The 12,266-nt window shown below is 60.1% G+C and overlaps 1 protein-coding gene across 2 annotated transcripts; it reads left to right on the top strand.

Moving 5' to 3' along the window:
* Positions 1 to 5,542: 5,542 nt before the first annotated feature.
* GAL3ST1 (galactose-3-O-sulfotransferase 1) lies at positions 5,543 to 10,832 on the top strand. 2 transcript variants are annotated; one of them, XM_082774388.1, is made up of 3 exons: positions 5,543 to 5,640; positions 8,069 to 8,205; positions 8,659 to 10,832. In XM_082774388.1, exons 2-3 carry the CDS (start codon positions 8,078 to 8,080, stop codon positions 9,806 to 9,808), a joined length of 1,278 nt encoding a protein of 425 aa, XP_082630514.1. In that variant the 5' UTR covers positions 5,543 to 5,640; positions 8,069 to 8,077; the 3' UTR covers positions 9,809 to 10,832. The 2 variants fall into 2 exon arrangements, with proteins under 2 accessions (XP_082630514.1, XP_082630515.1); XM_082774389.1 differs by lacking the exon at positions 5,543 to 5,640 and adding an exon at positions 6,498 to 6,548.
* The last annotated feature ends 1,434 nt before the right edge of the window (positions 10,833 to 12,266 follow it).

Raw genomic sequence — 12,266 nt, forward strand, 5'->3', positions numbered from 1 at the left:
GGGAGGGTCCCTCAAATAGGGTCCCTCAAGGAGGATGCCTCTGCGGGCACATAGAGGAGTCCCTGTGCCGCCTACCTCTGCTGCTGCAGGTGCTCCTCCTGGATGTCCCAGCTGCCTGGTCGGACCAGGGCTGGGAGAAACGCAAATGTGGCTCTGGGGACGTGAACCTCTGAGAGCTCCACGAAGCAGCTCTGAGGCCACGACCCAGCACCAAGGCACGCCAAAGTCCGCGCTCCAGTCCTCGCACAACCGCTCGGCTGGAGGGGAGGCACAGGCCACTGGGCTGAGCGGCCGTGCCCAGATTTAAGCAGTGAGGGCCACGCAGTCACAAAAGCGCATCAGCGGGATGTCACAGACAGCGGCCGGGCACATCGCCGCCCACCAGCTGGAGACATCGCCACCGGGATGTCCCGGTCCATCACAGCGACATCACAGTGCACCGTCCTCACTTGCAGCACGTTCTCCAGCAGTTCTCCAGCCCCAGCACATGTTTCTGGGCTTTCCGCAGTGCCACCGCCTGCTCCATCCACCGCGTCTTGTGGGCTTGGCACTGGTGTTTCATATCAGCCCTTGAGGCTGAAGTCTCTTGGATTGTTCAGCCTGGAAGAGGCTGAGTGGAGACCTCATTGCAGTCTGCAGCTTCCCCACGAGGGAGAGCGGAGAGGCAGGTGCTGATCTCTTCCCTCTGGTGACCTGTGCTTCAGCAATAGGTCCTGAGTGAATAGCCTGTAGCTCGCCCAGTGCCACTAGCAGGGCTTACATAGGCTACAATTAAAAGAAAAATAAAAGCCGTGACTGTTCCACAGACAATGTCTTGGTCTGACTCAAAAGCAAGCTCATAGCAGCGCCTGTGGGTGCTGCTAGCAATGGCATTTATGGGGCACTCTCGCCTTGAGTCCTGGGATGCTCTGACTCGCCAGGACGCTCTCTAACAGTCTGGGACTCTAGGACACACTGTGAGACTCTGATGTTTTCTTTTCATTTACAAATGTTTCAAACACAAACCACAAAATCACTCTTCTGTGCCAATGGTTACACAAGAAGCGCCCAATCCCTTTTTTTGCATCTTCTCAAGCCTTAGCAGAGCACTGAAGGACATGCTCATGGAAGAACCTTTCCTTCTGACGCCTTACTTTCGTGTGCTGCAACAGAAGATCCATGATCCAGTATGCTTCCTGATTTCCCAGCTAGTGATGGAAATCAGGTTTCAACAACAACAACGTAACAGAGTACACCAACAGGGCATTAAAAGGACATGACCTTCTCTGAAAAATCCCTGTTGCTCTGTTCCCTGTTGCAAATGTCTTACAAGCATCGATTCAGCAGCTGCTGCGTTCAAAGAACTGCTCAGCATCAAATCATAGAAACATGGGATGGTTTGGGTTGGAAGCAGCCTTAAAGATCATCTCACTCCAACTCCTGCCAGGGGCAGGGACACCTCCCACTAGACCACGTTGCTCAAAGCCCCATCCAACCTGGCCTCGAGCACTTCAAGGGACGGGGCATCCACAGCTTCTCTGGACAACCTGTGCCAGTGCCTCACCACCCTCATCGTGAAGAATTTCTTGCAAATATCTCATCTAAATCTACCCTCTTTCAGCTTCAAGGCTGCAGAGGGGACAGAGACAGGCTCTCTCCAGTGGTGCCCAGTGCCAGCACACGAGGCAGCGGGCACCAGCAGGAGCACAGGAGGTTCCCTCTGAACACCAGCACTGCTGTGCTGCGAGGGTGTCAGAGCCCTGCACAGCTTGCTCCCTCCTGAGAGATCTTCCAAAGCGGCCTGGACGTGGGCCCCCTGCTCTGGATGGCCCTGCTGGAGCAGGCCGTTTGGACAAGATGTTCCCCAGGGATTGTCAAGAGGTTTAAACCCCGCGCTGGTGGCCATGCTGTAGGGACACGTCTAGGCAGCGGGAGCACCCAACTGCCCTTCCAGCAGCCCCGAGGGCTCCTGCACCTCCTTGGTGGTGCTAGCAGTTATGGTGACCTTGAGGAAGAGGAAATTACACTGGGGTTAATCACTAAATTAAAGCAATATATGGAAAATATATAGAAACTGTATGGAAAATCTAGAGGGGCCTTGGCCACCGCCATGCACATCCTGGGGGAGGATTGACAGCATCAACAACATCGTGTGTTAGCCTTGCCCCTCAGCACATCTCCACCTCTCTTCTAAACCCACATCCCAACATTTTGTTCCTCAGAACACAACCTCCCCCATGCCTGCCCGCCCCGAAGGCCTGTGCACAGCCCCAGAGCCTAACATGGCTGCCACCCGAGGAGGCCGCCCAGCCCGAGCCCAGCCCTTGGTGCCACCCCTGGTGCGTGCAGCCAGCCCCATGGGGAGCAGCCCCCGGCCCCGTGGTGCCACAGCTCGGGGTGGGAGGTGGTGAGGCGGCGGCAACCTGGGGACAGGGGGAGGAGGAGCTCATTTTCCTGTAAGGTTTGTGGTGGTTTGGGATTTTTAACTCTTTTTTTGTTGTTGTTGTTTAGTTTGGAGGTTTGTATGTGTAGCTGTGAGGGTTGAGGAGGGTTTAGGGGAGTGTGCCTCATGGAAGTTGTGTCATCTCGTGGGGTTTTTGTGGAAGATCCTTGCTCCGGGGCAGCAGCGGGGTTTCAGGTATGGCAAATAAGACAGCCATGGCATGCTGCGACGTGGCAGAGCCCTGCTGCTGCTCCGCCATTCACATTGCCATTTCAAGCCTCCATTTCCCCCTCCATAACTCCCCATAACGCTACAATTTCCCCACGGCTTTCACAAATGGGGCGATAAGGGCATAATAAGTTCCTCCATGCCTGATTAACTTGTGTCCAAAGGAGCTGAGGCCTGGCGCTCCCCATGACAGGACGGGTGTGCCCTGCTCGTGTGACATGGCCCCTGCTAGGTGACATCGGCACAGTGCCCGCGTTCAGCTGGAAACCTCTCTTGTTCCCCACTCGGGTGGGTGCTTCCCTAAGAGTTTCTCCTGAGTGGGTGACGGGGACGAGAGCACCCCTTGCTGGGGGTAAAGCCCTCCTGGAGCTGCAGTCCTTGGCGAGGCGAGTCAGCACTCACGGGTGCCCCTTCCCACTCAGCTGTCACTAGCAGGAGGTTTTTGGTTTGGGGTGGACTTGGTGAAATTCTTAAAAGAGAAATCTCACCCACTCGAATCATGGAGGTGTTTCTCAGGAGGATTCTACCACAGTCTTGTGCTTTGAGTTTGGCTCTTGAGATTTGGGGTTAACCACCCCTGGGCTGCCTGGGGTGTCACACACAGGGTTTATTTCAGTCACATCCCAAGGCCACGAGCACCTCTTTGCTGGTGGGACTGGGCACCACTGCTGGGGCCAGGCTACCATGTCCTGGCTGCAGCTGCTGGGTGCTGTGGCCCTCTTCTGACTGGAACCACTGCAAAGCACCATCCTGCCCTCCAAAAAATGAGAAACTGGCAGGATAAAAGGTGCTGGTCTGGAGATCAGAGAGCTTCAGAGAAGGGGTGGGAGCTTGCAAGGAACAGGGCTCCTTGCCCTGGCTGAGTCCCAGCCCAGACAGTGGCTCTGGCACAGTGCAGTTGGGGCCTGTCCATGTTGGGGGACGTCAGGGACGAGGATGAAAAGCCAATTCATCCAGAGCCAGGTGTGTGTGACTTAATCCAGTGCCGTGCTTGCTTCACGCAGACTGCTCACTGCGACAGATGTGCCTCAGGGACAGGTGAGGAGATGGGCGATAAACCACTGGCACAAATCCAGCCAGGGCTGGGCGCAGCGGTGCGTCAGCTGAGAGCTCGGTGGTGCCACCGTCCTGGCACGGTCCCCGCAGTCCCTGCAGGCGGTTCTGCTGCATGGGGAGGCCAGGGAGAAGTCAGAGGAACTGCTCTGGGCTGCTCTCTCCCCATAACCAGCTTGTGGCAGGGGAGACCTTGTCCTGTCCCCATCTGGGCAGGGAGTGCAGCATCCTCTGCCTCCCCAGGGCACATTCTTTTGCCCTGGAGAAGGCTCTGCCATCTCAAGAGGTTTTTTACGGGGACACCCTGTCCCTAGCTGTTATGAAGGCTGTGCCATCTCAAGCCATCTGTGGATGTGCCTGTTTCTTTCCTCTGTCCGTGGAGAGCCTGGGATGGCTGACATAGGCTCAGGCTTTCATTTTGACCATACTGAGGTTGCCTACACAGGTTTTCTCGTCCTGTGACATTGGGGACAGCATGAGCTGCCCCGTTGGGGTCAGCTGTGTCCCAAGAGAGCAAGGACCTGCCAGCCTCATAGCCTCCGTCACACTTGGGAGCAAAAGGACAGTTCTTGGTCCCTCTTCCTGCAGTGATGGAGACCATTCTAGTTTTTCTTTTTCCTGGGTACATTGAAGTGGCTGCAATGGGGCAACAGCTTCACTTCATCCTCCTGTCTGTCCTCCCTTGCTGGGAGACCCAAACACATCCAGGTGCTGGGCCTGGCAGCGGGCATGCCTGTGGGTGCCCCACGGTTATAGAAGAGCTGCTGCTAGGGTGGTGGGAAGGAGCCAGGGCTGCACGGACACACAATGGCCCCTTCTGTGGCCAGCAGTGGGGTGATGTGGGAAGGAAACGGCGCTCACCGGCTTCCTCGCGGCTCTGCTGCCGCTGCCGCGGAACAAAGGAGCCATGGGGCACACAGTGCCACGGGTGCTGGTGGCAAAGCAAAGCTGGCTCCCACCAAACAAAACCCTTGTGTCCCAGTGAGTGAGAGAGACCCCGGTTCCCTTTGGGGTCCCTGGGGTGCCCTCCTGGGTACCCACCTCCTCTTTCTCATGGGTGAGCAGCAGCGGTGATGTGCCGAAGGGCAGGGAGCACAGGCACTGCTGTCTTACAGCCATAAAAGCTGTCGAGATACAGCGGGCAGCAGGGGAAGGGGAGGATGGAGCCTGGGGCTTTTTTGCTCTCTTTTTCTGCGAGAGAAAAGAAAACAGCCTGAAGCTGCTCCCCATAGGGAAAAGCTCATCCCACGAGGCCACGGCAGGAAGGGGACATCCCCGAGAATGGATGGCCACCGTCCTTGCATCCTGGGGTCCATAAAACAGCTGAGCGAGCACCACCGGCACTCCCTGGCTGCGTTCAACTTCCCCTTGGCACTTACGGGGCAGGGAGTTTCCACTCCTCCAGCACCCCAAGCATCCCCAGAGCCCCCCGGCCCCGCTCAGCCGGGGGTGCCGGGTGGCAGCGCCAGGCCGGGCCGGGGCAGAGCCGGCTCTGGCTGCAGCGAGCCGGGGCGCTGGGCCACAATGTCCCCGTTGATGGCTGTGGCGCAGATGGAGACAAACGGCCCCGTTGTTGTGCGCGCGGGGCGGCAGCGGGGTGAATGAGCCCTCTGTGCTCCCTCGGTGGGTGGAGAGACGGAGCCTTTGCGGCCGCTCGGGTGGCAGCGGGAGCCCCGGCAGCGCCTCGCTCCGCGCCTCGAGCCGGCGGCAGCACTGGGAGAGGAGCTCAGCCCCATTCGGCTTCGCCCTCCCCGCCCGGGCGGGTGCGCTGGGGCCAAATTTCGGGGGATGGCTTAGAGAGGGTGGGAAGCGGCTGGAGGCTGCTTTGGGAGAGCCTGTTCCATGTCGGAGCAGCATCGCCCCCCACGCCCCACGCCCCAGCAAGCCGAGGAGAGGAGAGGGACGGTCCGCGGGGAGCAGCCGGAGCAAAGGAAGAGGTGATGGGGGCTGGTGGGGGGCTGGGAGGGCCGCGGGGGCCAGCACAGGGGGATTTCAGGATGCAAGGGGCACGTGGGCACCAGCACCCACGGGATAAGATGCCGGGGCGAGGGGGATGGGGTGAGCACGCACGGAGCGGCGTGCCCACAGTGGGCATTGGCACGGGATGGAGAGAGCCTGAGCCAGAGCCACCGGGGGCTGGAAGGGTGCCCTGTGCATGGTTCCTTAAATTTGGGCTGGAAAGGGGTTGGTGCCTGTAAGGGAAAACGCAGAAGAGGGCTGCCACAGGGAGTGTTGGACCTGGGGGGATGCAGGGACGTGGGGATATAGCATGGGGCCGTGTCCTCGCTCTGGGGCCGTGACCACCGGCTCCGGCTGGGGCTTTCAAGTGGCTGGGTGAGGGCCAGCGCCAGCGGCTGCCCTGCTCCTCTGGGAGCCCCAGGACAAAGCCTCCACCTTAGCATTTCTCCTGCTGAGCTATTAATAATTAAGCCACTCACTTAAGGCAAAGTCAATAGAGTAACTGGGCTGGGAACTGTTTGCAAGAAACACCCCGCCGGAGCCAGCCCGGGTGGAGCTCAGCATCCCCTCGGCATCCCTGCCAGTGGGGCCGGGCGCTGGCAGCCACGGAGATGCTGGGGGCAGCTCAGCCATGCTCTCGCCATCATTTCTGCCGCTCGGAAAGCCCGCAGAGCGGAGGCTGAGCTCGCCTGGGGTCGGCGAGGGCGAGCCGTGCCCAGCGTCCGGTTACATTTTCCATCCATTATTCATCAAGATGGAAATCTCAGCTGCGGCGTGGCTCGCTGCCCTCCGCCGGGCCGGGGCAGGAGAGATGCAGGTGGAGGACGGAGGCCAGCGCCGCGGGAAGGCTTCGTGCACAGCGGGGCGAGACGCCGGCGGGGGCCCGGTAGGGTTTCCGCATGGTTTTTCCTCTGCTAAATCCCCGGGAGGTCTGTGCTGCTGGCTGCACCCGCCAGGCTGCGGGATTTTCATGCTCTGCACGGCACCGCGGGGTGGCTGAAGGGTGCCAAGGATGGCCGGCGGCCAGAAGGGTGCCAGGAGGCAGGGCAAGGCGTGCGGGCAGCTCGTCCGTGTGTCCTGCCGGGAGGACAGCCCTGCTGCAATGCGGCGCCGGGGCAGCTCCCGGCTCGGCGAGCGGACGCGGGGCACGGCGCGGCGGCGGTGCAGGTGCTGCGGGGACTCGCGGGGGTGCGTGTGAGTGTGTGCACGTGTGTGTAGTGTGTGTGTGTGTGTCCTCATCCATGAGTCTGCAGGCATAATGTGCACAGGGGCGTGCGGATGCCGGTGTCCTTGTCCGTATGAACTGCGTGCGCATACGGCTGTGTCCTTGCCTGTGCATGTGCGTGAGTGCGCAGAGGTGTTTGGCTGTGTCCTTGTGTGTGTGCGTGCATACATAATGTGCAGAGATATGTGCCCCCGTGTGCATGCACACGCATGGAATGCGCAGGTGGCTGTTTCCCTGCGTGTGCATGCATGAGTGTGCATGGATGTGCGAGCCCCTAAATGTCCTTGTCCTCACATCGGCGTGCACGAGCGTTCATGGGGGGGGGGGGGGTGGCTGCCTGTGTCCTTGTGCATGAGGAGGCACAGATGTGTGCACACGCCTGTGCCCCATGCATGTGTGTGCACGAGTGTGTACAGCTAGATATGTGTGTGTGCATGAGTGTGCACGGACGTGTGTCTGTGTCCTTGTGTGCACGTGGGAATGCGTGAGTGCAGAGGTGTGTGTGCACGCATAACACACAGAGCTGCGTGCCCTGTGTGCGTGCACACACATAAATGTGCACAGGAGTGCCTGTGTCCCTGTGCACGCATGTGGAGGGGTGGTAGTGCCCCCGTATTTATGTGCACACTTCTGTGTGTGTGTACATTTGTGCAGGGATGGTTATGTGCATGTGCCCTCCTTCATGCACGTGTGTGTGCGTGCGTGCACGCCCGCGTTTGTGCACGTGCGTGTGGTCACGCAGAGCCGCCCGCTGCTGGTGGGGCTGTGCGGGGTGGGTGGCGTGGGACGGATCCGCACCCGGTGGGACCTGCAGCGGTGCCACTGCTCCTCGGCGCTGCGGTGCCCCACGGCCGGGCGTCTGCTGGGTGTGGGTGGAGGAGACGCCCCTTCTGCCACCCCAGCTCTTCAAGTTGTGCTTTTTGCAAGAAAATTGCTCGCGGTTTTTGCAGCATGGGCAAGAGCGACGCGGTGTGGGCAGCACTGCGGCAGGCTGGCCATGACTCCCTCACGGCCCAGGACATGCCTGGCACCAGTTCTCCCCTCCCACATCGCCTAAAATCCCCCTGCAGTGCTCCCTGAGCCTTATTTGCTTGAAATTTGTCTCACGTGGTCTTTGTTCCTCACTCCCCGTGTCCTTCACCACCCGCGTTGCTGACAGCTGTCCCTTCTGCTCCTCGCAGGTGACCACGATGCTGCAGCACCATGGGAAGCCCTGGAGGTCCATGTGCAAGGGACTCGTCCTGGGGACCCTCCTGACCAGCTTCATGCTGCTGCTCTACTCCTACGCTGTGCCTCCGCTGCAAGTCAGCCTGACGGAGTGAGTATCGCAGGGATCCCTCCATCACCTGGGCAGAACTGTTCCTGGGGGCTTTACAGGCTCTGGTGGCCTTGCTCTGAGATGTCACCGTCCTCAAGGGACACACCTGGCCCCGTCCCTGTGACCATGGGGAGCATTAATCTCTGCTTTTAATAATCTTTGCTATTATTATAAAACAGCTCCGCGTGCGGGTATTTAAGTTGCTTTCTGTCTCCTGGTGTCCCACATTGCCATCCCGCGGCGTTAACGAGGATCAGAGCTGCATCTTCCCTGGGGTCGTCCAATGTCACTCAGTGCTGGGGCATCTGTTACCGGCTTCGGGCATCTCAAATAGCACAGGGATTATTTGTTACGCTCGCTCATCTCACAGCCCTCAGCCTGTATGGTGATACCACGCGCTTCTTTCCCTCTCTACCCACCTCACCACGCTGTCCTCTCTCTCCTCCCCACCAGGATCCCCATCCCCTACTCCTGCTCCTCCTCCCCGGCCCAAGCCAAGGGGCGGGCGGTGGCCAACGGCACCCGCAGCCCTGCGGGAGGAGGCTGCCGGCCCAAGCTGGACATCATGTTCATGAAGACGCACAAGACGGCCAGCAGCACCATCCTCAACATCCTCTTCCGCTTCGGAGAGAAGCACCGCCTCAAATTCGCCTTCCCCAACGGCCGCAACGACTTCTACTACCCCTCCTACTTCGAGAGGAGCCAGGTGCAGCACTACCGGCCGGGCATGTGCTTCAACATCATCTGCAACCACATGCGCTTCCACTACCAGGAGGTGCGCAAGCTCCTGCCGGCGGACACCACCTTCGTGACGGTGCTGCGGGACCCTGCCTACCTCTTCGAGTCCTCCTTCCACTACTTCGGGCGCGTCATCCCCCTCACCTGGAAGCTGCCGGGGGAGGACAAGCTGGCTGAGTTCCTGCGGGACCCCTGGCATTACTACGACCCGAACGGGTTCAACGCGCACTACCTCCAAAACCTCCTCTTCTTCGACTTGGGCTATGACAACAACATGAACGCCGACAGCCCGCTGGTGGAGCAGCACATCCAGGAGATAGATCAGCGCTTCCACCTGGTCATGCTGCTGGAGTATTTTGACGAGTCCCTGGTGCTGCTGAAGGACCTGCTGTGCTGGCAGCTGGAGGACATCCTCTACTTCAAGCTCAACGCTCGCAAGGGCTCCACCATCTCCCGGCTGACACCTGAGCTCTACGAGAAGGCGACTTCTTGGAACCTCATCGACGCCAAACTCTACCGTTATTTTAATGCCACCTTCTGGCGGAAGGTGGAGGCCTACGGGAGGGAGCGGATGGCCAAGGACGTGGCCGAGCTGCAGCAGGAGAATGAGAAGATGAAGAGCATCTGCATCGACGGGGGACATGCCGTGGACGCCAGTGCCATCCAGGAGTCCTCCATGCAGCCGTGGCAGCCGCTCGGGGAGAAGTCCATCCTGGGCTACAACTTGAAGAAGAAGATCAACAAGAAGCACCAGAAGCTGTGCCGCAAGATGCTGACGCCCGAGATCCAGTACCTGACGGACCTCGGGGTCAACCTGTGGATCACCAAGCTGTGGAGCTGGGTGCGGGACTTCCTCAAGTGGTAGGAGAAGGTGGGCGCCCTGTGGGAAAGCCAGGGGCTCGCGTTTTCCTTCCGTCACCTGTCTTTGGGTTGGGCATGAGCAGAACCAAACGGTGGCTCCCAGAGGTGCTCCCAACCCTGAGCACCCAAGAGTGACGGAGGGGACGTGGGGACCCAGCTCAGAGGCCACTGCTGCCAGCAGCAAGGGCTTCAAGGATTGGGGGGGTTTGGGGGTCTTTCCCAACAGGATCCACTTCTTCCTGCCACGTGGAAATGCTGGAGGCAGGATGGGAAGGACAGGTCCCTGTCGTGCCCTTGTCACAGCAATAGACATCCACCACCGCGCCGCCAGAGGTGCGCTGCGGGTCGGGCAGTGGTGGGACCCGTGGGGCCAGGTGTGCACGGGTATTCTGGAGCATCACTCCCAGCGGGGGCTGCTCTCACCATCCCCTTTCCCTCCAGCCCAGTTTTTGGGGCCCACCACGCTGCTGGGGCTCCCCCAGCCCATGGGTGCGTCGAGTGCCACGCGTCCTCAGCGCACCCGTGGCTGTCGGTGCCTGGCACACCATCAGCCCAGACCCAGGAAGCCCCAGCAGGTTTCTAAGCACCATCCACACGTGAATTTGCAGAGCAAAAAAACCACCCCAAAGCCCCAGCCTGTGCCAGCGGCGGTCCCCAGCACGTCCATGCAGGACCCCATGGCAGCAGGTGCCCCCCAGCCCCCTCTTGTCCCAGTTAGAGGGCCCTGTGGTGCCAGTCCCCACTGGGGACATCCCGGGAGGACCACGGGGTCTGGTGAGAACTGGTGTGGGGAGCAGGCGTGGAGCAGGGTCCCAGAGGTGCCAGCCCTGGGTGCAAGTGGGACACGGGGACGAGCCACATCATGGGGAGCCCTCGGGTGTCCTGGCCGGGCTGGATGACAATGGCACGGGTAAAGCTGAGAGTGGCCCAGGCCGGGCACCGAGGTGACACCCTGCGGCTGCAGGGGTGACAGGAGGTTGTCACCTGCCCGGGGCAGCAGCAGGGAGCCCGGTCCTGTCATTCCCCGGTGTGGTTCGTGTTCTGCTCTGTTTGTAAATGCAAGCAATAAAAAAAAAAAAAAGAAAAAAAAAAAAAAAAAGCAATTCTACTTTTGTAAGATAATCGGATTGTATATTTGGCAGTTTTTAATACACCAATGGTCCAGCTGGTCTCCATCGGTCTCGTTCTTCTCCGTGGGAAGGGGATGGGGACAAGGGGACAGGAGCCCCCCCAGGCTGCCCCCATTTATTGCGTGCAGCGGGATGCTCCGCCGGTCCCTGCACCCCTGGGGACAGATCCTGCCCCCCGGCGATGCCCCAGCTCTGCCCCTGCCACCGCTGCCATCCATTAAAGCTCCTCGGCCCGGTGCTCAGAGGTCCTGGGTGCATGGGGCGATGGCAGGTCCCTGTTGGCTGGGGATGGTGGCACTGGGATGTCACCAAAGGGGCAAGTCCCGAAGATGCCTTTCGGGGCGGGCAGGGAGCAGAGGTTTAGAGGCTGCTCCTGGGACATCCCTGGGTCGGGACAACCGCAGGGAAAAGCCACCACGGTTCCCCATGACCACAAAAGTTTGTGTTTGTGGAGAAACACCCCTTCCCAGGGCCCTAAATCCCCTCTGAAGCCCCAGCGGGTGTGCACCCAACAGCAGAGGCTGGGCTCTCCCTGATCTCCTGTGGCTTACAGCAAGGTTTTACTGCAAAAAAGGGGAAAAAAAAAAAAAAAAAAAAAAAAAAAAAAATCAGCGCCAGGTGGGGCCCATTTGCACTCACCTGCTCTTAAATGCCCCCCAACACTGGGGCTGAGCTGTTGCTCTCTGAGGATGGGGCTGTGCTGGTGGGCGCTGGTGTGTGGGGCCGTGCTGGGGGTGGCAGGTGAGTGGGGCTGGGGACCCCTGGCTGCTCCTGCTAGGGGGTGGGTGCCCCATGGTGCTGGTTCCTGATGCCCTCCTGGTCCTGCTGGTACTGGTCCTGCTGGGGGAGGTGGTCTGGGAGCTCCCTGTCCCCGCAGATCCATTAGGGGCTGCTCTGGATGGGGCTCCAGGGCTACCTATGGGGTCCCTGGCTGCTGGTGGTGCTCTCCCACGCCATGAGCAGCTCCAGATGTGTTCCTGGGGGGTTCTTCACTTGGTGCTGTGGCCACCGCCTCTCCATGAGCTCTGGAGACATCTGAGGACCTGGGTGTCCTCTCCACGCCTCAAGGATGCTGCTCCCACCGCTCCGTGCTCAGCCTCCCCCCGCTAACCCCCTTCCTTCCCGCAGGGACCCCCATGGCCCCAGCTGTTCCAGCATTTTCTGGCCATGTGGCAGTGGCCCCAGTGACATCCTGGGGTGTGGGGACACAGGCGGTGTCCCCAGCACGTTCTGCTGCCACTGTGCCTGGTGGGATTCACGCACAGCCCCGCTCAGAGGAGCCCAGCATGAACTTCACCTTGAGGCTCCTGCACGGTGAGTGCTCTGGGACTT

This window comes from Aythya marila, assembly GCF_965140915.1.
Source record: "Aythya marila genome assembly, chromosome: 17".
In the NCBI taxonomy this organism is placed as follows: domain Eukaryota; kingdom Metazoa; phylum Chordata; class Aves; order Anseriformes; family Anatidae; genus Aythya; species Aythya marila.

Excerpts from the sequence above, each read along its gene's own strand:
- GAL3ST1 (XM_082774388.1), top strand. The coding sequence starts at position 8,078 with ATGCTGCAGCACCATGGGAAGCCCTGGAGGTCCATGTGCAAGGGACTC. Across the intron at positions 8,206-8,658 it reads CTGCAAGTCAGCCTGACGGA|GATCCCCATCCCCTACTCCT; the intron begins GTGAGTATCGCA and ends CCTCCCCACCAG.